The 26,358-nt window shown below is 37.6% G+C and overlaps 1 protein-coding gene across 1 annotated transcript in view; it reads right to left on the bottom strand.

Moving 5' to 3' along the window:
* RIMS1 (regulating synaptic membrane exocytosis 1) overlaps positions 1–26,358 on the bottom strand; it is a 580,103-nt gene that overhangs the window by 170,708 nt on the left and 383,037 nt on the right. Inside the window, exons 7-10 of the mRNA XM_061131514.1 lie at positions 7,651–7,718; positions 6,945–7,055; positions 5,344–5,443; positions 1,360–1,483 (exon numbers count right to left, since the gene is read on the bottom strand). Coding sequence (XP_060987497.1) covers positions 1,360–1,483; positions 5,344–5,443; positions 6,945–7,055; positions 7,651–7,718 — 403 coding nt within the window. The remainder of the gene's footprint in view (positions 1–1,359; positions 1,484–5,343; positions 5,444–6,944; positions 7,056–7,650; positions 7,719–26,358) is intronic.

Raw genomic sequence — 26,358 nt, 5'->3', positions numbered from 1 at the left:
CCATGATGGTTTAGATCTGTTTATGCAAAGAATACTTTAAAAATTATTTTTACACTATAGATAATGAGAATGTTATTCCAGTCCACTTTAACTGTCCATTAATTTTTATTTTTTAAATCACCATGAATCAATGGTATTTTAGCTGATTATTTAAAACCACTATATATTTGAAAGTATTTGACAATGTGCCCAATGCTTTAAGTTTTGTTTTTTATACTTCTGATTCATTATCCAATTTACTTACCTCTTTTCCAGCCTCATGTTTACCTCAGCACTAGAACACGTCATGTAAAACTAGCATAAATTATATAGTGTCGTTATTCTTAAAAAATCTGCATGGAAATGTACAATACTTCTGCAAATGTCTTCAATCTTTATTCTTAATAATCACCACTTAAAATTGATTATAAGTTTGCCTTTACTTTAGAGTTTTATATATGTATATTATTCTTTAGAATATATGATCATACAGTTTCAGTTCTTTGAGAATTAGGATAATTATATTTTCTTGCATGTTTTGCATTGATATGTATTCATGAGAACAACAAAAAATTAAGGTTACTACTCTTCCATAAAAAGTCTTGAATTTATGGTTCTATAATATTTTAGAGAATACAAAAAAGGGAATAATTTCAAAAAATATATTCAAATATTAATCTAATTATGAAACAATTCATAATGCCGTCCAAAAAATTACAGACAGGCATAATGAATATTCTGGACTTGTGGGTTTGTTAGGAAAATATACCAATATGGGAACTCTATATACAGAGAAAAAATATCCCTTTGACTTTAGATTATTAAGTTATGCTGAAAATTAGAGTTTTAAAAATATCATTCCGATTATCATGGTGAATTAAAATGCTTAAATATTTCACGCTTGCTTGATTTTAAATAAAATTTGGAACTACCCATAATTAAAGATATAGAAAAAGTATTCCATTCTTAGTAGAATAACAAAAAGTTATGTAGACGTATGAAATGACTACTATTTTAAATATCACAAAAAGATGAGTTTGTAAGTGACTCTCTTTAAGGAAACACTATAATAATTTAGAATTAATAAAAATAAATAGTTCTACCATTAAAAGAAAATATTTTTACTTTATAGCCCACTTATGAAAAATACATACTTTTTGATACTACAATTGTTAAATAGTGGAGCTCCTAAAATGTAAAGTGAAGAAAATTCAGTCCAAGTTTAAAAAATTGAGATTTGAAAGATCTAAAATGTATGCCCATATTTGAAGAAAAACTATCCATTGTAACATGTACTGTATGAATGTATAAACTTCTTTTAGAAACCCTGCTAATACATGTAATTTACTAAACTTAAGAAGCAAGTTTTTTTAGCCTTACCCAATAGGCCTTGAAACAATAATTTCAACTTGAGGTTCTGATTTTGATTCTAAAATAATGTTGTAAACTTCTTCATTTGTAGCTCCCGGCAGGGGTTTACCATTCCATTCTAGAACTTCATCCCCTTGAATTTAAAAAAAAGGGTATTTTTTTACCTTATATATTCTGTTTATTTTTCTTATCTTTTCTTGTTTTTTTTTTTAACAAAGAAATGCAAAACATATACAAATAGTTTAATCGTCTAGGCTCTGCTCTTAAAAGCAAACTGATTGCCATATAATGTCAGCTAAATGGTCTTTCTAAACACTTTTTTTCTTTTTTGTTTTTTTCTTTCCCCCATCGAAGATTACTGATCATTTGAAACAGTACAACACAAACTACCTTTATCTTTTGAGAAATATCAGAAATAATATAAAAATCATCTCATGCTATGGGATGGAATTAGCACAGCTCATTTGGAAACATCAGAAATAATAATCAGCAGCATGCCCTCCATAATATAAATGTAGGTGGCTCTACACATGAAAGATTATTAAATGCTGCATAAATCCTGCTTTACTTTTGGTAGAAATAGCAATTAACATTTCTTAGCATGAATTTTCCAACTATAAGTCATGCTTCATTGCCTTCTCCAGATGCACAACAGAATAAAAATGCATGAAAGGATTTGAATTCATACCCAGAGGGTAACGCAGGGAGCTATGGCAAAATTACAAAGCAAGCAGATGTAAAACTGTTGCATGACAGTCAACCCACTTCCAGATGTTCACACACACATTCTATACATAATACATATCATGGTAATTAAGGTAAAATTAGAAAGTATTTTTAAATAATAAAAATATAATACATATTAGGTTGTTAAATAACATGGTATTAAGATACATGGACTAACCTGCTATGTTAACCAGAGCTTTCACCAAAGAACATTTGGAAAAAAAACACTTATTTTCATAAATATTTAGAGCAGTTGTAGTTCTCAAATATCTCTGCAATGTACCCTTGAATTGACAGTATAGGCTCAGCTGAAATATCCCAGCTGCAGGGATATTTTGAGGAGTCTTAGTTTTGTGTTTGTGTTTGCTTATTTTTCTGTTATCAGTTTCTGTAATACTTCAGTAGCAAATGAAATATGTCTCTAATAAAGGGAGCAATATCATCATTATACATTTAAAGCTAATGACAAATATGGAACTTTTTAGTTTTTAGCTATGCCTTTAAAAAAGTAGATTGTTGCTTTGCTAGGCTTATTTTAAAATAATTCTTCTCCCTACCCCCAAGTGTTTGCTTACTCAGAAGTAAAAAGGCAAATATTTGAAAAGCATATAATGCTGTTTAGGTATGATAAAAGAGTATGGTTAGTACAAATAGTTAAATGACTTCTGATCATTTGACCTAAGATGGTAACTAGCAGTTTTTCAAACAGGAATGAATACACATCACTCTATTTAAAAAAAAAAAGTAATACAAATTTAAAATATATTAGGAGTCTTTTAAATTTACTGACCAAAAAAAAAAAAAAAAAGGAAATAAAATTTACATCATGTGAATATATATGTGTGTGTATGAAAAAATATTATCTAAAATAATACTTACCCTGATATTTTCTATTCTATTTTGTTCTATTTCATTTTTTAAAAATAATGAATGTAACCCATTAAATCAACTTTATTATCCAGTAAGGTGCTGCAATCAACATTTTGCAAAAAACCCTGCATTATAAAATTCTTCCTCTTATAGACAGAAATCTGGCAGCCCAACTTTTAATATAAAATTAACAATATATGCATTGATTTATTTACAACTCAAGAATTCCTAAATTAGAAGGTGGTCTCCTTAAAACTATTTATGAGAGATTATGGGGAAACAAACATGAGAAAGAGGAAAGCTTTCTTCTGTCTCTAAATTTGTTGGAGGAGAAATACAAAACTGAATGCCTTTAATAAAATGTTATATGCAATGAGAGAAATCTACGTGAGGAACAGAAGGCGAGTCAGGGTGCAGCAGGGAGGAGGGCACTAGTTACTGCTCAGGGGAGGCAGCGGGAAGCGCTTCACAGGTAAAGCGACTTTAGATGAGGTTTGAAGGACGGCAAGGGCATCAACAGGCGGAGCCCAGGAACAGCAAAGCCACCGTGAAGAGGGCAGGCACGGCCAGGTCCTGCAGGTGGAAACAGCCGCCGGGGGCCGCAGGTGGACCGGGCTCGGCTGGGGCTGGGTGAGCGGAAGGAGCGGGCGGGGCTGTGAGCGGAGGGTGGACTACAGAGCTTCAACTGAGCAGATGGTGCCTGCGGGACGATGGAGCGTCTTAGCAAGGGGAGTGTCTGGGATTACGTCATCCAAGAGTAGGCAAGGACTGACGGGAACAGCAGCTGGACAAGCTACTGCAGGTTAAGGCAAGCCTGCAGACGCTGAACAAATGGCATGCTAAACAAACAAACTAGTTTTACAGGCCAACGCTGTTTATATGTAAACAGAAGGACAACAGTTCCTAAATAACCATGTGCATCAAACAGAATATACTAATTTTCCAGCATATCAATTGCTTCAAGTGAAAAGTACACTTATATGTTTTACAGTTATTTAAGTATCTAACGTTTTAGTTTTAAGTTTCTCAGACTCTAGGCACATAAGAGTGTTAAATAAGTGAAATTAATCACTAAGGGAAATATATACTATAGAAAACCTGACTTTGTTAAGTAACTGTCTATTAAAAAAAAAAACAAAAATCAAAAAAGTGTCATGTTTAGAATCTGATCTGCAAATTCAGATTTCTTAAGTGATCTTACACTTGAGTAGACAAGTGATTTTTATAATGTTTTAAGTTTTCAAGTCCCTAAACAAGCAGACTCGGTTTAATAACATAGTCATTCCTGATTGAGCTATGTTCTTATAGAATCATAATAGTCCCTGATAAGAAATAACAGAGGACAGTACACATCTTCAAAGCTGTGCATATAGCAGATGGAGAAAAACCTCTCATTTGGATTTTCCCTCTATACAATACCTGGAGAGCACATCCCCAGCAAATAAAAATCTGAATGATTTTGAACTGATGCCCTCATAATCAGTTACAGCAAAAATGTCCTTAATAGAATATTTTTTCTAAAGGTTCCAATAATTATAACCTTAAGGTACAAAAACTGAAAACAGTCCAGAAATATTCTCTTTCCACATGCTATGGGTTATTAATCCTCACTTTGACAGGTCAGCTTACTCTGTTTTCTTTATGATTGTCTGGCAAATGGGTAAGCATATTTTCTCACCAAAAGATTTCTACTAAACTCTGAAGTACAGCAAACTGAAAAAAAAAATATGTTTATATGGCTTTTACTAAATGAAAAATAAAAAGATTTATCAAAAATAAATTTTAAAATGTGCTGCTACTAAGTATGGCACATTTCAACATATAAATGTTATTATATCATATTAAGGTTACAAAGTAACACAATGTAAATTTCCAAATACCAACAAGTAGCCCATCTGAATGAATACAACGATATATGTCACATTTAAATTAACAAATAATATAAAATCTGTGTAAGAAATGCTATTATGATTATATTTTATTAAAAACACCAGTAATGAATAAGTGTTTTGGGGCCATTATGAAAAACTTTAGTAATTACTATGACTCATAAAATGAAGGACTAAACTCTGACTTCACTTTTTTCACAAGCTTAACTGTTTCAGACTTTTGTAGCAACATTATGCAGCCATATACAAAAATTACTAGTCCTTTGGCATTTTTCATCTATTTATTTTTACATAAATGCAAAGATTTGACTCATTCTCTCCAAACTGTGATTCATGTAGAGTTCTCTATTATGACAATCAATTAAATATTCATATCAGGAAAAATATCTGTATGCCTGCATTAATATTGGTTATTCACTTAATGGGCATATATAACTTACCCAAAATTGAAAACCACCAACTCATGCATAGAGTACATATGACTTAGATATTAAAAGAGGAACTTTACCTGCTCTCAAGTGTCCAACCACATCTGCAAGGCTACCCTTCTTTACTTTGGTGATGAAGGCACCGAGGCGTCCTAAGTCAGTCATTTTTCCTCCAACAACCTGGATAATTATACATTTGTAAGTTCCCAAGACTCACACTGAAACATATGTCTCTTAGTTTGGGGAATTATTCCTATATATTTTGTGATATGTTTAGAATTGAACGTAGGAACAAAAATGAAGTGAAATCTGTTTTTGGTTAAAGGAGGCTGCAGCATAGTAGCAACAAGAAAACTTATCTCATTGCATGTGAGATAATGTGTCCTAAGGAAGTTTATATACTGGTTCATCATACCAACCTCACATTGAACAGTGTCTAGGACAATGTGCCCCTGAGAATACAAGATGTTCCCTTTCACCATCAGACAACAGGTGTTTGACACTTTACTAATATTGGAGTTCATTTTTCTTTATGCTCCATTGTGACATGGGAACTTGATCTTTTTCATATATCTTTAGTCTAAGACAAAGACTGGGGATTTAAACCAAGAACAGACCACTTTGGGGAAGCAGTGCACCATGGTGCAGACTAACAGCCTAAGTTTATCACACCTCCTGAACACCTGAATGACCTCCTCATCTGATATACATAGAGGATCCAATCTGAGTCTCCAAGGCTGAGTCATATCACTGAATAATTAACATGCTCACCTGAATTTTCCTCAATAACTAAAATTAAACATATCTGAAAGGTTCTCAGTTTAATTTCTCCTAATGCAGGGGCTCGATACATATGATTAAAAATGGAAGGGGTACTGTCAAAAGTTGAAGTTGATCAACAGGGATGTGCCCAATAGTGGAGGTGATGAGAATTAGTTCACAGCAAGAAAAATTAATGATAATAATCAATAAGGTGACATTAGCTGAAAAAACATTTTTGTTGGATTCGTAGGCAATTGTTTTAAAGAGATCAAACTATTACCCAACTATACAATGCAATCTCTTGGTAAATAATAATTTTAAAGCAACATTTGTGAATGTTTATGAAAGCAAATAAAACCATGTGACAACATTTAGATACATGTTACACACAATAAAACAAAATGTATATATATTTTTTCTTGCCAAAATCAAAATATTTATAATTTTTTAGTTTTTTTAATCTGTTAGAAGTCAGTTAATAGTTTTAAAGGTACATTTTACCCTTTGAGTATAAATTCTATTGCACTTAGGAAACAATCTCTTCAGTGATCTTTGAGGTTGCTTGTCAAAATATAATAAACTTATGAGGTTCGTATAATCTAATGTTACTACTTTCTATTAAAACCATTTTAATGTAAAAACAGTCTTTGAACTTTATATTCAGAGGAAATTTATTTTATTTTTCTACATTTTATTACAGTTTCCTAACATATCTGTATGCCATTTTAACAAAATGATTTTAAACTACTGCCCAGATAAAGGTACTAAATATACCATAAGCCATCAATATATCAACAAGATATATTTACTAGAAGAAATTTTTTCCAAAGAGAAGAAGATGATCACTGTCAGAAACTTTGTTGAATGCAGTCACACCTTAACTCATCATTTATGAAACATTATAAACCAGAGTACTTACTTTCAGACCCAGTAATGCACCTGATTCTTTGGGCATGGTTGTTCTCTTATTAAGAATAACACGTCCAATTAATCGATCCCCTTCTTTAGAAGGCTGCCACGTTACAGGATGCTATTAAGACATGAACAAAGCTAAGGTGATAAACCAGCTATTTTCTTTCCTATACACACATAATTTCTGGTTGTAGTATGATGCGATTTCCTCAGTTAAGGACACTCTGAGGGGACTCCTTATTCTAGTGGGCTCTATCCTTGGGTTATAACAATTTTCATGTACAGTTGTAATTTTTTTGAAATAGGCATTTACTATACTACATCATTCTAAAAAGTCAGAAACTAAGTACCTCTCCAAAATACAGCTCTGAAGTGAAATGAAATGAAAGTGCAAAATATATCTGCTGCCATCAATCAAGTCGATTCTGTATTCTGAGGTGTCAGTAATGTTGATATCACTAAGCAAATAATATCTCATTTACATATAGTCATTACTCACTACTAGCTTTTACTACTTTAAAATTTGTTTAAAGTATTATTCAGTGCTAACTTATTTTTCTTCAAAACTGTACTGTCTTAAATGAAATCAGTATTTTCTTTCGTAAGATATACAATGGAGCAGAATAAAGTTACTGTCTATCACATATCAGCAAAGGATGATGAACTGCCCACATCTTCCCCGAGCTCCCAAATCTCCCTCCCCGGATGCTCACCGAGCTAATAGGCGATGTTTCCCGGCTATGCCACGTGGCGGGATCCAGCCAGTAATAATCCAAGTCACCTGCACAGTAGGAGAGAAGGAAAAATGCAATTGCTTTGAAGTGGAGAAGGAATACCTTATGTGCAACTTCCTCAACCTATGAAGGGTTAATAAGTTCCATAATCTCGGGTGTGTGCACCTCAGATGGTACACATCTGCACTGCAAAGGCCATGATCTGAAGCCCTGAATGAGTGTGTGTCACAAACGCATATGTCCTAGGGGAGGGTTATCTTTCCTCTCAGCCTAGAAACACATAAAAAGTACAGAAAGAACTAGGTTACCCCACGCACTGCCCCCCAAAGGACTACCCAAGCCAAGACACAGCCTGTCATGAGTGATACTGGCTAAAATTATATTCACTGCACTGAGATGAGTATTAAAATTTAGTGCCCCTTCTTCAACTCTTCTGAACTACATCATGTTTTTCAAAATTATTCTCTAGTCTCTAAAACTGGACACACAGTTTTAGGACATTTCTGAAAAAGTGATGTGAAAGTTAAAGATCAAAAAAACCTTTTAGCAAAAGAGTACATACAACTGACAGAGTATTCACTTTTACTAAATCATAAAAAAGACTTCAAAAATTCTAACTTTTTTAACATGAATTTATGAACATTTACTTTGGATTTTTTGGCTTAAAAATATAATGTGAAAGAAAGCATTTGAGGAAAAAAAAGAAGAAGAAGAAGAAAAATCAATGCAAAGCAGCAGGGCTGTAAGTGTCTGCATAGGAAGAAAGTCCAAAGTGGGTAACCATGTGAGAATTAATGACCTTTAACATTTTAAACATCAGATTAAATCAATGAAAAATTTTCTCCCTATGGATGTTGGAAGAGAAAAACACTAAGAGAGTGAGTAAAGCATGCTAGTTAACAGTGAGATGTCTAGCTCACTGTTAAGAAAATGTTTGGATGCAGCCTGTGAAGGTCATAAATAAAGAATTTTATGTAGATGACAGACACGACAAACATAATAAGCATGATAAAAGAAATATGACAGAAACAGAAAAAAAAAAGTTTAAAATGTGTAGGCACAAAAGTTGCATGCATTTCAATTTTTTAGTAGCTGCCTCTCTTTTCCTTTTGCATAATGTCTTACGAAAGTGGGAGAGTGTTATACATACTATAAAAAACACTTCATGTTTTTCAAATACGGCATGTAGATAACTAGCAATATATTCTATGAAGGCATATTCTGTTAAAATTTACTCCACATGCAGTCCATATCCCTCTCAAAATCACAAACTTTAAAATCTGTACATGAATTTGTGACTATAGTTCTTGAATACTCTTCTGGATGGTCTTAAGTGAATAGAATATAAGGAGAGCTGTAAAAGAAAGGTTTTTTTCTCCTTTATTTTTACTGTTTGTGAAACTTCATATATTAAAGTTTAAATATATTTCACTAAAGCTGTTTTGTCTTTAATATTATGACACCATTCCTCTTGAAAGATAACCTATCTACAATAAAAATAAAATTAAAATGATTACTAATCAGCAACTTCAAATATTCAAAAGATTATTTCAATTCATAAAGCTTTCTCCCCAAAATTTCACATACCAAGTAATAAGGCTGATGACTTCTCAAATGCTGATTCACTCTGAAATCCTGTGACAAATTAATAGGCTTACTGAGATATGCTTGGGGCTTAAAGAAAAAATAATTAGTCATTAAGTTGGGAGCTACTTTGAGAAGTCTTTAAGGATAAAGAAATGACAAAAAATCCTCCCTATTTTAAAGGCTTCAGGGAAACAGTTCATTGCATCCTTCAGGAATCAATGTAGATCTTAGAAACTAGAATCCTTGGGTCCTTCTCTGGCTCGTCCTCCAAATCCTTGTATGGACTTAAACACTGTTTCACTCACCTTTTCCTGAGCAAATCTGGATATTTCTATCTGGTGAATGTCCGTTGTGCAAAAAGGACTCCTTATATGCAAAGAGTCAAAAGCTAATGTTTCTGGTATAAGTCAGTAATGACAGTGAGTACACTTTATTATGAAAAGACTGCTTTCAGATAACGGTTTTATATCAGGTATAAACTGTGTAGGGAAATGATCATGAATAAAGAGTCTAATTTAATTGGCTTAACCTCAGATACGCAGATGACACCACCCTTATGGCAGAAAGTGAAGAAGAACTAAGGAGCCTCTTGATGAAAGTGAAAGAGGAGAGGGGAAAAGTTGGCTTAAAACTCAACATTCAGAAAACTAAGATCATGGCATCTGGTCCTATCACTTCATGGCAAATACATGGGGAAACAATGGAAACAGTGAGAGTCTTTAATTTTGGGGGCTCCAAAATCACTTCAGATGGTGACTGCAGCCATGAAATTAAAAGACACTTGCTCCTTGGAAGAAAAGTTATGTCCGACCTAAACAGCATATTAAGAAGCAGAGACATTACTTTGCCGACAAAGGTCCATCTAGTCAAAGCTACGATTTTTCCAGTAGTCAAGTATGGATGTGAGAGTTGGACTGTGAAGAAAGCTGAGCACTGAAGAATGGATGCTTTTGAATTATCATGTGGTACTGGAGAAGACTCTTGAGAGTCCCTTGGACTGCAAAGAGACCCAACCAGTCAATCCTAAAGAAAATCAATCCTGAATATTCATTGTAAGGACTGATGCTGAAGCTGAAACTCCAATACTTTGGTCACCCGATGTGAAGAACTGACTCATTTGAAAAGGCCCTGGTGCTGGGAAAGATTGAAGGTGGGAGGGAAAGGGGACGACAGAGGATGAGATGGTTGCACGGCATCACCGACTGGATGGACATGAATTTGAGTAAGCTCTGGGAGTTGGCGATGGACAGGGAAGCCTGGCATACTGTGGTCCTCGGGGTCACAAAGAATCGGACCTGACTGAGTGACTAAACTGAACTGAACTGGAACACATGCATGTGTACATATGTATGTATGTATGTTTTTCCATGGCCATTCAGGTGTGCGGCCAGCACATTAATGCTCATTTGGATGGAATAGATTTTGCAGCTTTGGAAACTCTGCTTTTCAATTCTGGCAAGTGCCTAAAAATGACTAATAAACATAAATCTAAAAAACACATTAAGTACTGCAGTATACACTAATAGTTGCATATATTTTAGTAAACGAATATACTTCCCTCACATTCTGAAAGTTTTAACAGCTTTCTTAGCATGAATTTCATCATCACACATTAAAATACCACCGTTTGCTTAAACATGTATAAAAAATACATTCTAAAATCTAAATATGCAGTTTTAAACTATATGTGTTTCGTCTTTCCATGCATTATGAAGCTGTAAATGTATCATTGACTTTTAAGTATTCTAATTTGTCTTTATAAGACATTTTTCTATTATTAATAGAAGTGACACTCAACAAAACTCCCTCCTAAAATATTCAGACTAGAATTTCATTAATGTAAAACATTTTTCTTAATTAAATTTCCTGATAGGTGATTAAAGATATTGACTGACAATGGTATAATTATAAAATTATAAATTCATGGCATTAGCTTATGGAATTGACACAAAAGCATCCTGCTTTTAATGTTCAATGTAACTGTAAAGGAGTAAATTTAGTGTTATCATTAATTTAGATCCAGGAAATAGATGCTTCAGTCTACAGAAATGGATGAAGTTCATAAACATCCATGTTCAATGAAGTGTTATAATTTGATTAATTTTTGTGAAAACATTAAAGATAGAGTTTTATCCTGTCCCTTGTTGAAAAAGCAGGTTAATTAAACTTCATAAGTAAGCCCAAAGCTTTCACTGCACACACAAAAAGTCAGCTAGTGACTGCAAGGAGGTCAAACCAGTCAATCCTAAAAGATATTGGTCCTGAATATCTGGAAGGTCCATAAGTCACTGGAAGGACTTATGCTGATGCTGAAGCTGAAGCTCCAATACTTTGACCACCTGATGCGAAGAACTGACTCATTAGAAAAGACCCTGATGCTGGGAAAGATTGAAAGCAGGAGAAGGGGATGACAGAAGATGAGATGGTGGGTTGGCATCACTGACTTGATGGACATGAGTTTGAGCAAGCTCCGGGAATTGGTGATGGACAGGGAAGCCTGGCGTGCTGCAGTACATGGACTTGCAAAGAGTCGGAACATGAACTGGGCGTCTGCCAGCAGTGCGGGAGACCTGGGTTCAAGCCCTGCGTTGGGAATATCCCCTGGAAGAGGGCATGACGACCAACTCCAATATTCTTGCCTGGAGAATCCCCATGGACAGAGGAGCCTGGCGGGCTACAGTCCATGGGGCCAGCCACAAAGAGTTGGACATGACTGAGGGGCCAAGCACAGCACAGCAGAGTGACATATGAGCTTTCTGAAAAGACATCTTGCTTTTCCTAAACCTAGCTTATTATGGCAAGAGTATGTAACAGTGCATAAACATGCATTTCTATGATTTAAATGTTTGCATCTTGTGATAGCTAATGTCAAAGCACAAGAGATTTCAATAAGACCAATCAAAGGCAATGAACAAAAACACTTTCTAAATAATACATATGCATGGTTGCATGTATATGGATATACTAAAACTGTAAGGAGAAAACCATAAATTACTTCACACATTAAATATCTATTTAAAAACTCATATAACAGACATACTTGGCCGAGTTGAAGGTCTGACTAATGTTCAAGTAGCAAAGGAAAGAGTATCAATATCAAACCCCTGAAGCAATAGAAAATGTGGACTTCTCCATCACAAGACATAGTGTATTTTTTAACATCATCATAATGGATGATAATAAAAGATGGGACTAAATCAATTACAAGATAGACTCACATTAAGTCTGAACAATACATATCCATAATTTTGCTACTTGTCCTCTCAAAATAAATGGATTGTTCTTCCTACATAGAACAGATTGTACCATTCAAAACAATTATAAAAATCATGGGCCAAAATCAGAAGAACAATTCTTCCCAGAGGTTTCGTATACTTCTTTAAATTTTTCCTCTTTTTTGTTTACACTCTATGGCACGGTATATGTATGGAGACTCAATGAAACTATTAACAGAAGAATCCTAATGTACTTCATTATAGCACAGCACTAGACAAATTAAATTACGGGCTAAAAACACATTTATTAAATGTCTATACACAGTGTATACATAAAAGCCAGCTCAGTTATAAGAATTATATTTTGAGACAAAGCAAGGTATTTTTAATCCTACGTACCATGATCAGCATGTAAGTTAATAAATATTGCTAAATTGCTATAGTTATGATATAATAGAGGCAGTATTCATTTTATTCATTTTAATACATTACAATGACATTCTTTTCATAAACAGGAAATAAACTGGGATGTCTAAGAATGGAGGAAAAAACTTAACTTCTGATTGATATAACAAAAATGCATGAAATAGTTTCCTTATATTTTAGAAGGTTCTATGTTTTCCAAGGGCAAGTGTATTCACTCTCACCCTAAGTTATATACAATAATGGAGCTAACTGTGCACTCAGTCAATAAAAATGTGTTTTACAACAGAGTGCCAGAAAGCCTAACCTCGCCTCAGTTAATTTAACAATCCAGGAGAAGAAACAAATATTACTTAAAAGGACTTAGCATCTAGGTATTAAAATAAAATTGGAACATGTCCTTATTAACTTTAGTGATTAACCAAATAATCTGTGAAATAATAGAGAATTTCTGCACAGATGCAAAATCAGCAAACTGCCATTCATGACTGGAATCCTGACAGTCTAAGCTCCTAGTAGAGTAAAAGTATCGGCCCACAAACGCATCTGGTGACTTCATTCAAATCCCATCACGTCTACTGCACAATCTGATGGCAAATATTGTGTAATTAAGTAGCAAATTTATGTCCCTTGAATGCAAGGCCTGAGGCAGGGTTGGAGGCATCTCTAAACTATTGGTCTTTAGCAGGAATCTCTTCAGTAATTCTAAGTAACTGTGTCAGGAAGCATTTAACAAGAGGCTTCCTGTGTGCTGTTTTGGATCTGTCAGGAACCCTCTAGCCCTTATTAATTCCTGAATATTCAGGAATTAAGAGGAGAGGCACGCCTTTCCCGAGGCTGAGGAATCCAGGCATTTCTCATTACGGTGATAAGTACCCTCTTCCTTTTTATGAGCCATACGGTAAAAGGTGTTTGTTTGCAACTCTGTCTTTGATAAGGGACCGTCTTATGTTTTGTAAGTCTGGAATTTTAATCTTTATCTTTGCTGAGAATAACCACCTTGTAAGACAGTATATATGCACACACCATGTTGATTAAAACACCTTTGCTCCATCAGAGCTTTGGTCCCCGTGTCTTTCTTTCTCTCTTTCTATTCCTTCTTTCCGATTTTCTCTCTCTCTCTCTGTATTTCTGGCTAATTCCTTGGAGCACGGAGACCCGCTGAGCTCACTTTCTTGCCCGGGCTTCTAAGACCCTCTCGAGAAGGCGCACTGCGAGGGGGCGCCTGGTGCCTCCGTGCAGCAGTGCAAGCCCTAAGCACAGGACTCTGTTGGCTTTCCGTGTAAACCAGGGGACATCAGCCTCTTTCTCCCTCTTACTTTCTTATCGTCGATTCCGGATCACCAGGTTCCGGTCCGTTAAAGGACCAACATAACTGAAATTCCATTGTCTGGTGCTGGCACAAGACACACACACAGAAACTCTCAGTCTCCAGAATTACATTCAGTCAGTTCAGTTCACTTCCTCAGTCGTGTCCAGCCCTTTGCAACCCCCATCCATTGACAACAGGCCTCCCTGTCCTTCACCATCATCCAGAGCTTGTTCAAACTCAGTTCAACCAAGTCGGTGATGCCATCCAACCATCTCATCCTCTGGTGTCCCCTTCTCCTCCTGCCTAAATCTTTCCCAGCATCAGGGTCTTTTCCAATGAGTCAACTCTTCGCATCAGGTGGCCAAAGTATTGGAGTTTCAGCTTTAACATCAGTCCTTCCAGTGAATTTCCAGGACTGACTTCCTTTGGGATGGACTGGTTGGATCTCCTTGAAGTCCAGGGACTCTCAAGAGTTTTCTCCAACACCATAGTTCAAAAGCATCAATTCTTCAGTGCTCAACTTTTTTTATAGTCCAACTCTCACATCCATACATGACTACTGGAAAAACCATAGCTTTGACTAGACAGACCCTTGTGGCAAAGTAATGTCTCTGCTTTTTAATATGCTGTATAGGTTGGTCATAGCTTTTACTCCAAGAAGCAAGAGACTTTTAATTTCATGGCTGCAGTCACCATCTGCAGTGATTTTGGAGTCCAAGAAAATAAAGTTTGATGCTGTTTCCATTGTTTTCTCATCTATTTACCATGAAGTGATTGGTCTAGATGCCATGATCTTAGTTTTTGGAATGCTGAGTTATAAGCCAGCTTTTTCACTCTCCTCTTTAACCTTCAAGAGACTCTTTAGTTCCTCTTCACTTTCTGACATAAAGGGATAATCTAAGTATCTGAGGTTATTGATATTTCTCCTAATCTTGATTCCAGCTTCTGCTTCAACCAACCCAGCATTTAGCATGATGTACTCTGCATATAGGTTAAAAAAGCAGGGTGACAATATACTGCCTTGTCGTACTCCTTTTCCAATTTGGAACCAGTTCATTGTTCCATGTCCAGTTCTAACTGTTCCTTCTCGAACTGAATACAGATTTATCAGGAGGGAGGTAAGGTGGTCTGATATTCCCAGCTCTTGAAGAATTTTCAACAGTTTGTTTTGATCTACACAGTCATTCAGAAAACTAAGATCATGGCATCCAATCCCATCACTTCACGACAAATAGATGGGGAAACAATGGAAACAGCATCAGACTTTTTTTGGTCTCCAAAATCACTGCAGATGGTGACTGCAGCCATAAAATTAAGACGCTTGCTCACTGGAAGAAAAGCTATGACTAACATAGACAGCACATTAAAAAGCAGAGACATTAATTGGCAAACAAAGGTCCATCTAGTCAAAGCTATGGTTTTTCCAGTAGTCAGGTACAGATGTAAGACTTGGACGATAAAGAAAGCTGAGTCCTGAAGAACTAACGCTTTTGAACTATGGTGCTGGAAAAGATCCTTGAGATTCTTCAGACTGCAAGGAGATCCAACCAGTCATTCCTAAGGGAAATCATTCCTACTTATTCATTGTAAGGACTGATGCTGAAGCTGAAACTCCAATATTTTGGCCACTGATGCAACAAACTGACTTACTGAAAAAGACCCTGATGCTGGGAAAGACTGAAGGCAGGAGGAGAAGGGGATGACAGAGGATGAGGTGTCTGGGTGGCATCACCGACTCAATGGACATGAGTTTGAGTAAGCGCCAAGAGTTGGTGATGGACAGGGAGGCCTGGCGTGGTGTGGTCCATGGAATCGCAAAGAGTGAGACACGACTGAGTGACTGAACTGAGCTGGACACAGTCAAAGGCTCTGGTGAAATCAATAAAGCAGAAGTAGATGTTCTTCTGGAACTCTCTTGCCTTTTCTATGATCCATTGGATGTTGGCAATTTGATCTCTGGTTTCGCTGCCTTTTCTAAATCCAGCTTGAACATCTGGAAGTTCTCGGTTCACAAACTTATGAAGCCTGGCTTGGAGAATTTTGAGCATTACTTTGCTAGTGTGTGAGGTGAACGTAAATGTGCAGTAGTTTGAAAATTCTTTGACATTGTCCTTCTTTGGGACTGGAATGAAAAGTGATCATTTCCAGTCTTGTGGTCACTACTGAGTTTTCCAAATTTGCTGGCATATTCAGTGAATCACTTTCATAGAGGCATCTTTAGGATTTGACATAGCTCAAGTGGAATTCCATCACCTTCACTAGCTTTGTCCATAGTGATGCTTCCTAAGGCCCACTTGACTTTGCATTCCAAGATATCTGGCTCCAGGTGAGTGATCACACCATTGTGGTTATCTTGGTCATGAAAGTCTTTTTTGTATAGTTCTTCTGTGTATTCTTGCCACCTCTTAATATTTTCTGCTTCTGTTAGGTCCATACCATTTATGTCATTTATTTTGCCCAAGTTTACATGAAATGTTCCCTTGGTATTTCTAGTTTTCTTGAAGGGATCTCTAGTCTTTTGGATTCTATTGTTTTCCTCTATTTCTCTGCACTGATCACTGAGGAAGGCTTTCTTATCTCTCCTAGCTATTCTTTGGCACTCTGCATTCACATCTTTCCTTTTCTCCTTTGTCTTTAGCTTCTCTTCTTTTCTCAGCTATTTGTAAAGCCTCCTCAGAAAACCATTTTGCCTTTCTGCGTTTCTTTTTCTTGGTGATTGTCTTAATCATTGCCTCCTGTACAAAGTCACGAACTTCCATCCATAGTTCTTCAGGCACTCTGTCTATCAGATATAATCCCTTGAATCTATTTGCCACTTTGATTGTATAATCATAAGGGATTTGACTTAGGTCATACCTGAATGGTTTAGTGTTTTTCCTTACTTTCTTCAATTTAAGTCTAAATTTTGCAATATTGAGATCATAATCTGAGCCACAGTCAGCTCCTGGTGTTGTTTTTGATGACTGTATAGAGCTTCTCCATCTTTGCAAAAAGTATAATCAATCTGATTTCAGTATTGACCATCTGATGATGTCCATGTGTAGAGCTGTCTTTTGTGTTGTTGGAAGAGGGTGCTTGCTATGACCAGTGTGTTCTCTTGGCAAAATTTTGTTAGCCTTTGTCCTGCTTCATTTTGTTCTCCAAGGTCAAACTTGCCTGTTGTTCCAGAATCTCCTGACTTGCTACTTTTGCACTCCAGTCCCCTATAATGAAAGGACATCTTTTTTAAGTGCTAGTTCTAGAAGGTCTTGTAGGTCTTCATAGAATCATTCAACTTCAGCTTCTTCAGCATTACTGGTTGGGGCATAGACTTGGATTCAATGGCTTGGCTTGGAAATGAACAGAGATCATTCTGTTGTTTTTGAGATTGCATCCAAGTACTGCATTTCGGGCTCTTCAATTGACTATGAGGGCTACTCCATTTCTTCTAAGGGATTCTTGCCCACCGTAGTAGATATAATGGTCATCTTAATTAAATTCACCCATTCCCATCTATTTTAGTTCACTGATTCCTAAAATGTTGAAGTTCACTATTGCCATCTCCTGTTTGATGACTTCTAATTTGCCTTGATGCATGGATCTAATATTCCAGATTTCTATGCAATATTGTTCTTTATAGCATCAGACTTTACTTTCATCATCAGTCCCATCACCAGCTGAGCATTGTTTTTGCTTTGGCTGTGTCTCTTCATTCTTTCTAGAGCTATTTCTCCGTCTTCTCCAGTAGCATGTTGTGCACTTCCCAACCTGGGGAGTTTATCTTTCAGTGTAATATCTTTTGCCTTTTCATACTGTTCATGGTCAAAGCAAGAATACTGAAATGGTTTGCCATTCCCTTCTCCAGTGGACTACATTTTGTCAGAACTCTCCACCATGACCCATCTGTATTCAGTGGCCCTACACAGCACGGCTCATGGTTTCATTGAGTTAGACAAGGCTGTGGCCCATGTGATCAGATTGGTTAGTTTTCTGTGACTGTGCTTTTCATTCTGTCCACCCTCTTATGAATAAGGATAAAAGGCTTATGGAAGCTTCCTGATGGGAGAGACTGACTTTGAGGGAAACCGGGTCTTCTGATGGGTGGGGATCTGATCAGTAAATCTTTAATCCAACTTTCTGTTGGCGGCGGGGCGGGCTCTGCTCCATCCCTGTTGTTTGCCCTGAGACCAAGCTATGGCAGAGGTGATGATGATTTAGGTCTGATCTAATTCAAATCCCTTTAGATTATACAGTGGAAGTGACAAATAAATTCAAGGGATTAGATCTGATAGATGCAGTGCTTAAACAACTATGGACAGAGGTTCATGACATTGTACAGGAGGCAGTGATCAAGACCATCCCCATGAAAAAGAAATGCAAAAGGCAAAATGGTTGTCTAAGGAGGTCTTACAAATAGCTGAGAAAAGAAGAGAAGCTAAAGGCAAAGGAGAAACGGAAACCTATACCCATTTGAATGCAGAGTTCCAAAGAATAGCAAGAAGAGATAAGAAAGCCTTCCTCAGTGATCAATGGAAAGAAATAGAGGAAGACAATAGAATGGGAAAGACTAGAGATCTCTTCAAAAAAACTACATATACCAAGGGAACGTTTCATGCAAAGAAGGGCACAGTAAAGGATAGAAATGGTATGGACCTAACAGAAGCAGAAAATATTAAGAGGTGGCAAGAATACACAGAAGAACTATACAAAAAAGACCTTCATGACCCAGATAACCACAATGGAGTGATCACTCAACTAGAGCCAAACATCATGGAATGCAAAGTCAAGTGGGCCTTAGGAAGCATCACTACAAACAAAACTAGTGGAGGTAATAGAATTCTAGTTGAGTTATTTGAAATCCTAAAAGATGATGCTATTAAAGTGCTGCAAGGAATATGTTAGCAAATTTGGAGAATTCAGCAGTGACCACAGGACTGGAAATGATCGCTTTTTATTCCAGTCCCAAAGAAGGACAATGCCAAAGAATTTTCAAACTACTGCACATTTGCACTCACCTCACACACTAGCAAAGTAATGCTCAAAATTCTCCAAGCCAGGCTTCAACAGTACGTGAACTGAGAACTTCCAGATGTTCAAGCTGGATTTAGAAAAGGCAGAGGAATCAGAGATCAAATTGCCAACATCTGTTGAATCACAGAAAAAGCAAGAGTGTTCCATAGAAACATCTACTTCTGTTTTATTGACTATGCTAAAGTCTTTGACTGTGTGGATCACAACAAACTGTGGAAAACTCTTAAAGAGATGAGAATACTAGACCAACTGATCTGCCTCCTCAGAAATCTGTATGCACGTCAAGAAGCAACAGTTAGAACTGGACATTGAACAACAGACTGGTTCCAAATCAGGAAAGGAGTACATCAATGCCCTATAATGTTATCCTGCTTATTTAACTTTTCTGCAGAGTACATCATGAGAAATGCCGGGCTGGATGAAGCACACACTAGAATCAAGACTGCTGGGAAAAATATCAAAAACCTCAAATATGCAGATCACACCACCACCGTTATGGCAGAAAGCAAAGTAGAACTAAAGAGCCTCTTGACGAAAGTAAAAGAGGAAAGGGGAAAAGTTGGCTTAAAACTCAATATTCAGAAAATGAATATCATGGCAACTGGTTCCATAACTTCATGGCAAATAGATAGGGAAACAATGGGAACAGTGTGACACTTTATTTTTTGGGGTTCCAAAATCACTGCAGATGGTAACTGCAGCCATGAAATGAAAAGGTGCTTGCTTCTTGGAAGAAGATCTATGCTTGGAAGAAACTATGACCAACCTAGAAAGCATATTAAAAAGCAGAGACATTACTTTGTCAAAAAAGTCTGTCTAGTCAAAGCTATGGTTTTTCCAGTAGTAACGTATGGATGTGAGAGTTAGATTATAAAGAAAGCTGAGTGCCAAAGAAAGGATGCTTTTGAACTGTGGTGTTGGAGAAGACTCTTGAGAGTCCTTTGGGCTGCAAGCAGACCCAACCAATCAATCCTAAAGGAAATCAGTCCTGAATATTCATTGGGATGACTGATGCTGAAGCTGAAATTACAATATTTTATCTGTCTGATGTGAAGAACTGACTCATTGAAAAGACCCTGATGCTGGGGAAGATTGAAGGAGGGAGGAGAAGGGGATGACAGAGGCTGAGATGCTTGGATGGCATCACCGACTCAATGGGCATGAGTTTGAGTAGGCTCTGGGAGTTGGTGACGGACAGGGAAGCCAATTGTGCTGCAGTCTACGGATTTGCAAATAGACAGACATGATTGAGCGATAGAACTGAAATGAACTGAATGAAGGTAACGGGGACCTCCTTCAAAAGGTCCCATGCAGGCACTGACGCACTCAGTGCCCCTGACCCTGCCGCAGGCCACCGCAGACCCACGCCTCCACCAGAGACTCCTGGACACTCACAGGCAAGCCTGGCTCAGTCTCTTGTGGGGTCACTGCTCCTTTCTCCTGGGTCCTGGTGTGCACAAGGTTTTGTTTGTGCCCTCCAAGAGTCTGTTTCCCCAGTCCAGTGTAAGTTCTGTAATCAAATCCCACTGGCCTCCAAAGTCAAATTCCCTGGGGGTTCTCAGTCCCTTTGCCAGATCCCCAGGTTGGGAAATTTGTTGTGAGTCTTAGAACTTTCTAAACAGTGTGAGAATTTCTTTGGTTTAATTGTTCTGCAGTTTGCGGGTTGTCTGCTCGGCGGCTCTATGGAGGGCTTATTGGTGACCTCCTGCAAGAGGGTTTAGCCACATGCTGTGTGACCCAGGTAGCTGCACCCAGGGCCCCTGCCCCTGCGGCAGGCCACTGCTGACCTGTACCTCCACAGGAGACTCAAACACAGTTGTGGCTCAGTCTCTGTGGGGTCTCTGGGTCCTGCTATGCACAAGGTTTTGTTTGAGCCCTCTAAGTGTCTCTGGTGGGTATAGCATTTGATTCTAAATGCAATTTTGCCCCTCCTACCATCTTGCTGGGGCTTCTCTGTTCCCCTTGGACATGGGTTTTTTTTTTTTTTTGGTGGGATCCAACATTCTCCTGTCAATGGTTATTCATCGACAATATTGTATATGTTGTTCATTGACAACAGTGTATATGTTGACAATATCCATGGGAATTCCCTGCTGGTCCAGTGGTTAGGACTCTGCGTGTCCACTGCAGGGGACCTGGGTTTTGATCCCTGGTCAGAGAACTAAGATCCTGTGAGCCTCCATTCAGCCCCTGGGCTGTTCCAACACTGTCGGGGATCCATCCATCACTGGGGCCACACCTCCTCCCCAGGGTCCTGCCCTGGGCTGGCTGAAAGCAGACACGCACCCACCATCTGTCATGAGACCCCCCCGCCCCAGCCCCCGCCATGAGAATTACATTATCTCCAGCTTTTAGGGATTTGATAAAAGTGTCCGTTTTTCAAATGCACCTTGGCAATTTCACTGTCAGAATCCCCATTTGTTCACAATGGGCTCTGTTTCTATCACAGAACCAACAATACCACCATGTCTCTATCTTTGATGTATAAATTTGACAATTCAAGTAAATTCAGCAACTGACAGTTATTAAGGTAATAAGGTATCAAAGATGCTTGCATTCAGAGATTACTTATATTAAATAGAACTTCCAGAGGTGAACTACCTCTAGGGAAAGATGAAATAGCTGTTTCAGGGCCTGTGATGCCGTCTCTGTGGTTTACAGAAAGGAAGGCTGGTAGTCAATCTGGGAAAGGAGAATTTGTAAACCTATTTGGTGGAGGTGGTACGGTTATGTGTCATCTGGTGAGTCTGAGAGCTAATTTTGGGTATGTCAACCCGACCACCAGAGAATTCTACAAAGCGGGGATGTGTAACTGGGAATGAGCACTTCTGGCTGAGCGCTGAGTTCCCTCCGTTTGTAGACACTAACTTTCAGGACCTCTCAGCACCCTCTCCAGGGCAGGACGAGACAATGAATGTGAAATTCTGTAATCAACTACAGAGCACACCAAATAAGCAAGTGGTCATTAGAGTGTAAAAAATACATACTGAAAAGTATTTCCCGTCATAACACTGATAAGTATTTTTGTCAAATCAAACATTGTGCAGTATCTTTTTTTCTGATCCACAGTTTACCTTTTAAAATCAAGACAAATCAAATAATCTCCCTGCATTTTAACTTCTCTGTTAGCAGTATCATCTTACCTAATAGTTAAAATTATGCTATTTCTATAAAACATACAAAAAACAAGACATGATATAACCAAAGCATAGCACTTGAAACTGGAGACTTGGGACTCTCAACCCTAACTCTACCATATCAGGTGCCCTATCTTAATAATATCCCTTCATTCCTATAATCCTTGACTGAAAAGAAGGAAGGAACATGCCACTTCCTCACGAAATTTCCACGAGGCTTAAATGAGATCTGCCAGTTTTGTACACTGTAAAGGATTTCAGAAACAGGTTTTATTGTCTAATTATACAGTTGAGGATAGGAATATGAAGTCTCGGCGTGAAGAGATCAGATTGATGCTGAACTTGCAACCACAGCTAAAATGCACGCAGTATCAGTAATCTTTCCAAAGGATGAGTTGAAATGGGCTTAAAAAAATGTTAAGTCATTTTGTTTATAAAAAGTTTTAATTGGCCTGCTATAAAACAGACACCCGAGTGCCCGGAAGGAAGGAATATTTCTTTAACTCTGATTGCTAAACAGTGAGAAAAGCAGCCGCCACATACAGAAACTGGGGCAGGGATCTTCTGTTAATCTCTGCAAAGCTAGCAGGAGCCAGGGAATGAGACAACAGTTACTTTCTCTGGGAGGTCTTCCATACACCAAGATGCATACAGGTTAACCCAACCCCAAATGTGTGAAGGAATTAATTTGACCAGGTTACTCAATATATTCTTAGTCTAATGATAAGCATTTTGTCATTTTTCTTTATATGATCACATTTTCACGTGGAAAAATGAAACACTTTTGGTGTATAAGCCACATAGTTGTGACTGAAATCGTCCATGTCTTGAAACAAGGAGGTTATTTTATCCCTTTATGTTTTTTTCTGATGATTCAGAGATACCCCTGAAATTATTTTTGAAACCAGCTTGTATTATGTCTTAAAATTATTTGGTACAGATACTAGTTATGGGATATATTTCAATATTCATATTAAAAACAGTTATAAGATTCCTAACTTTTTAGTATTCTGTTTTTTAGCTTACATTCCAAACAAAATAATCTAAATCATAACAAGATGGATGGTCTTAATGAAAACCACTGTAAACTTAAATCTATAACAGGGTTCACTCAGAATGATGGGGTTTTGGCAAAGCACAGAACATTTTGTTTTACTTTAAATGGGCTAAAAGACAGAGAGGAATACATGAAAAGTTATTTCACATAGTAAATATGAGTCATTTTATTTTTCCTAGCTTTAAAAGTTACATAAATGTATATTATTGAGACTATGTGAAGTTTCAGGGTTCAGAACTACTATAACTGTGAAATCTGTACCCTTAACTGACATGTGGATCTGATGTCACAGACCTCCAAAGAAGTCAGTAAAGTACAATTTCTGAAAGTTCTAAACAACCACAGCAACAGAAAACACACACACATACATACACACACACACACACACACACACACACACACACACACAGCCCTGTGCCTTTAGAATAATAAAATAAGGATGTTTACATAGTCTTTAGGAAATCTACAACAGACTGTATATATTGCCCATATTACACAACAATAAAAATGGGTCTAAAAACAGGACTGATGACAGGAAAAAGGATGCCCTCGTTGAATAGTTTAGAGAAGAACAAATTTCGCGTGTAGACAGGTTTTTGACGCTTCACGACTAAGCCATTGCTTTCCCAGAATCTACACATAGAAAGAACCGTGTTGCACCCTGAGGAGCAGATCCCCAAATTTATAACCACAGGGACGCTGCTCCCTTTCTCCCAGCACAAGGACCCCTCATAATTGGCCTTGGGGATTCTTCCTATGGGGGGAGGCTGTCCCTGCCACTTCCTACTGACCAGGCTTCCTCTGTGACACTGAGCAGTCCATTCACGCGCAGACCGGCTGTCACGTGCAAAGTCTCGGAAAAACCAGCCAGGAAACCCTGTGGAAGAAACCAGGGTTTATTTGTTTTCATGGTCTGGGGACTGGGTGTTACCCACACGTTTCAGCAGCTGTAGTGCTGGGTGATGTCCTAGCAGAGATTCTGGATGCAAACATCTCTGATCAAGGAAAACTCGAGTCTTTATCCAGATCTCACGCCCAGGCAACACTAGCAAAACAGTATTAACTTGCAATGATCCTCTGTCAATCAATTTCCACCTGCCTTTACATCCCGAAGACACAGAAATGAAAAATAGGGAGATCAATGGAGATCAATCCACTCTCCTGGTTTTAATGATATAAATAACAAGAATAATACTCAAATGACAAAGATGAATTTTAAGCTTATACAGATCAAAATGGAAGTTCTTATGAGGGACTGATACAGCTTACCACTTATAAATATACTGTGAAATATAAAAGAGTAGAAAATAAATTCACCCTAGTAAACATTTTGCAATAAAAACGTGTTTTAAAACCAGAGCTCCCTCTTGCCAAGTAAATTACCCTAAATACTGTTTCTTCTTTTCTCATTTGTCATTGTTTTTATTCTGGGTATGCAAGCAAATAATTTATAGATCTACTAAAGGACTTCTTTTAAGTTGGAAATTCCTTGACTGGCGATGGGAAATCAATAGGCAAAGCAATTTGGAGAACACTTTACACCTCCACATTATTCTAGACAAAACTGCTAAGTACCCATATTCATACACCTTCAAAGTTATAGCCATCATTGACCAGGCTGAAAAACACCCCAAGGTCACTGGCCTAGATCGCCACTGCAGTGCCAAAACAGTCAAGCTGTTCATAGGCATGACCTCTCAACTGGGCTCCACTCTGGGTGGTAGGAGGAGGCAACGCAAGTATCAAAGCACCAAACAAGCCAAAGGAATGAGGCATCCTCAAACCACACGTGCACGGGACACACACTGCTAATCACACAGACATCTCAGTTCAGGTGATCGGAGATGAGCCTACTGACAGAGGAAAGGAATTCTCTCCCAAGGGCCCTGAACATTTACGGTTTGGATAAATGAGTCCAGAGTTACATTTCCGATGCAAGCATTTCAAATGCATCCTTCTTAGATGAAACCTTCATACCAAAGCTTGTTACTTGAAAACATCAGGATAGCTTGCTGGCCTTCAAAGTGTTCAGCATGGCTTTTCGGCTGCTGATGGGCTCTGTCTTGGGAAGGACAGGCTTCCACTGGTTATTTAAGCCCAGGACTCCACAGTCATCCGGCTGCACTGACCTACCCAGGCACAGCTCAGGGAGGATTCTGGAACACCCTATCCCTGGATATTTCTGACACGTTTAACTCAAAGCAGTAATGCAGAATGAGGTCTTGGTGAGAGAGATGCAATGACTGCATTTAGCTGTTCTAAAATCTAACCTGGCATTAACCCAGACCACAGCCATGCACCTGGACTGCACTCCATCCCGTCTGCCCCACTGTTCTACCATGTTGTCCTTCAGCGCTTTATATTATCCAGATTATCACACAGATCACACTGCTGCTGCTACTGACGGTCTTCTCCAGGAAACTGTACAAAAGAGCCATCTTTCTGGAGTCTGTGTCAGGACCATCAGTGAGCATGTGAACAAACATTTTATGTCCACTTTTAACTAACGATATTTTTCTCAAAGCACATGTGTTAGGATGTTTATGGTTAAATCTACAACTAAATGCCTACCTTGATGCTCCCTTCCTGATCTTTTCTACATATTTTTAACTGAATCCATATGACTGTATTTTTACATTTTAGTGAAAATGTTAAATCTCTTTGGTATAAAGGTAGACTTTATAGTGGGAATAAAATAAAACTGAATGACTATGAATAAAATAGTATTTATTATATTAATTGTAAACCCTGGTTTTGTTAACATATAGATTTTTCCATCTATCAATCTCAAAATGTCCTTGCTACCATGAGAAATAACTAAGATGAAACTGCTATACAGATTTAGCTTATCCTGAGCTTAAACCAGAGCATTCAGTAAACAGCAAATTACTGTACTTTACTTGGGAATTGTGCCAAAGAATGGAAAGCAAGCACAAAAAAAAGAAA

The sequence above is a fragment of the Dama dama genome, chromosome 28, assembly GCF_033118175.1.
Source record: "Dama dama isolate Ldn47 chromosome 28, ASM3311817v1, whole genome shotgun sequence".
Classification (NCBI taxonomy): Eukaryota; Metazoa; Chordata; class Mammalia; order Artiodactyla; family Cervidae; genus Dama; species Dama dama.
The sequence above is the reverse complement of the archived record's forward strand: the minus strand, read 5'-3'. Positions and strand labels throughout refer to the sequence as shown.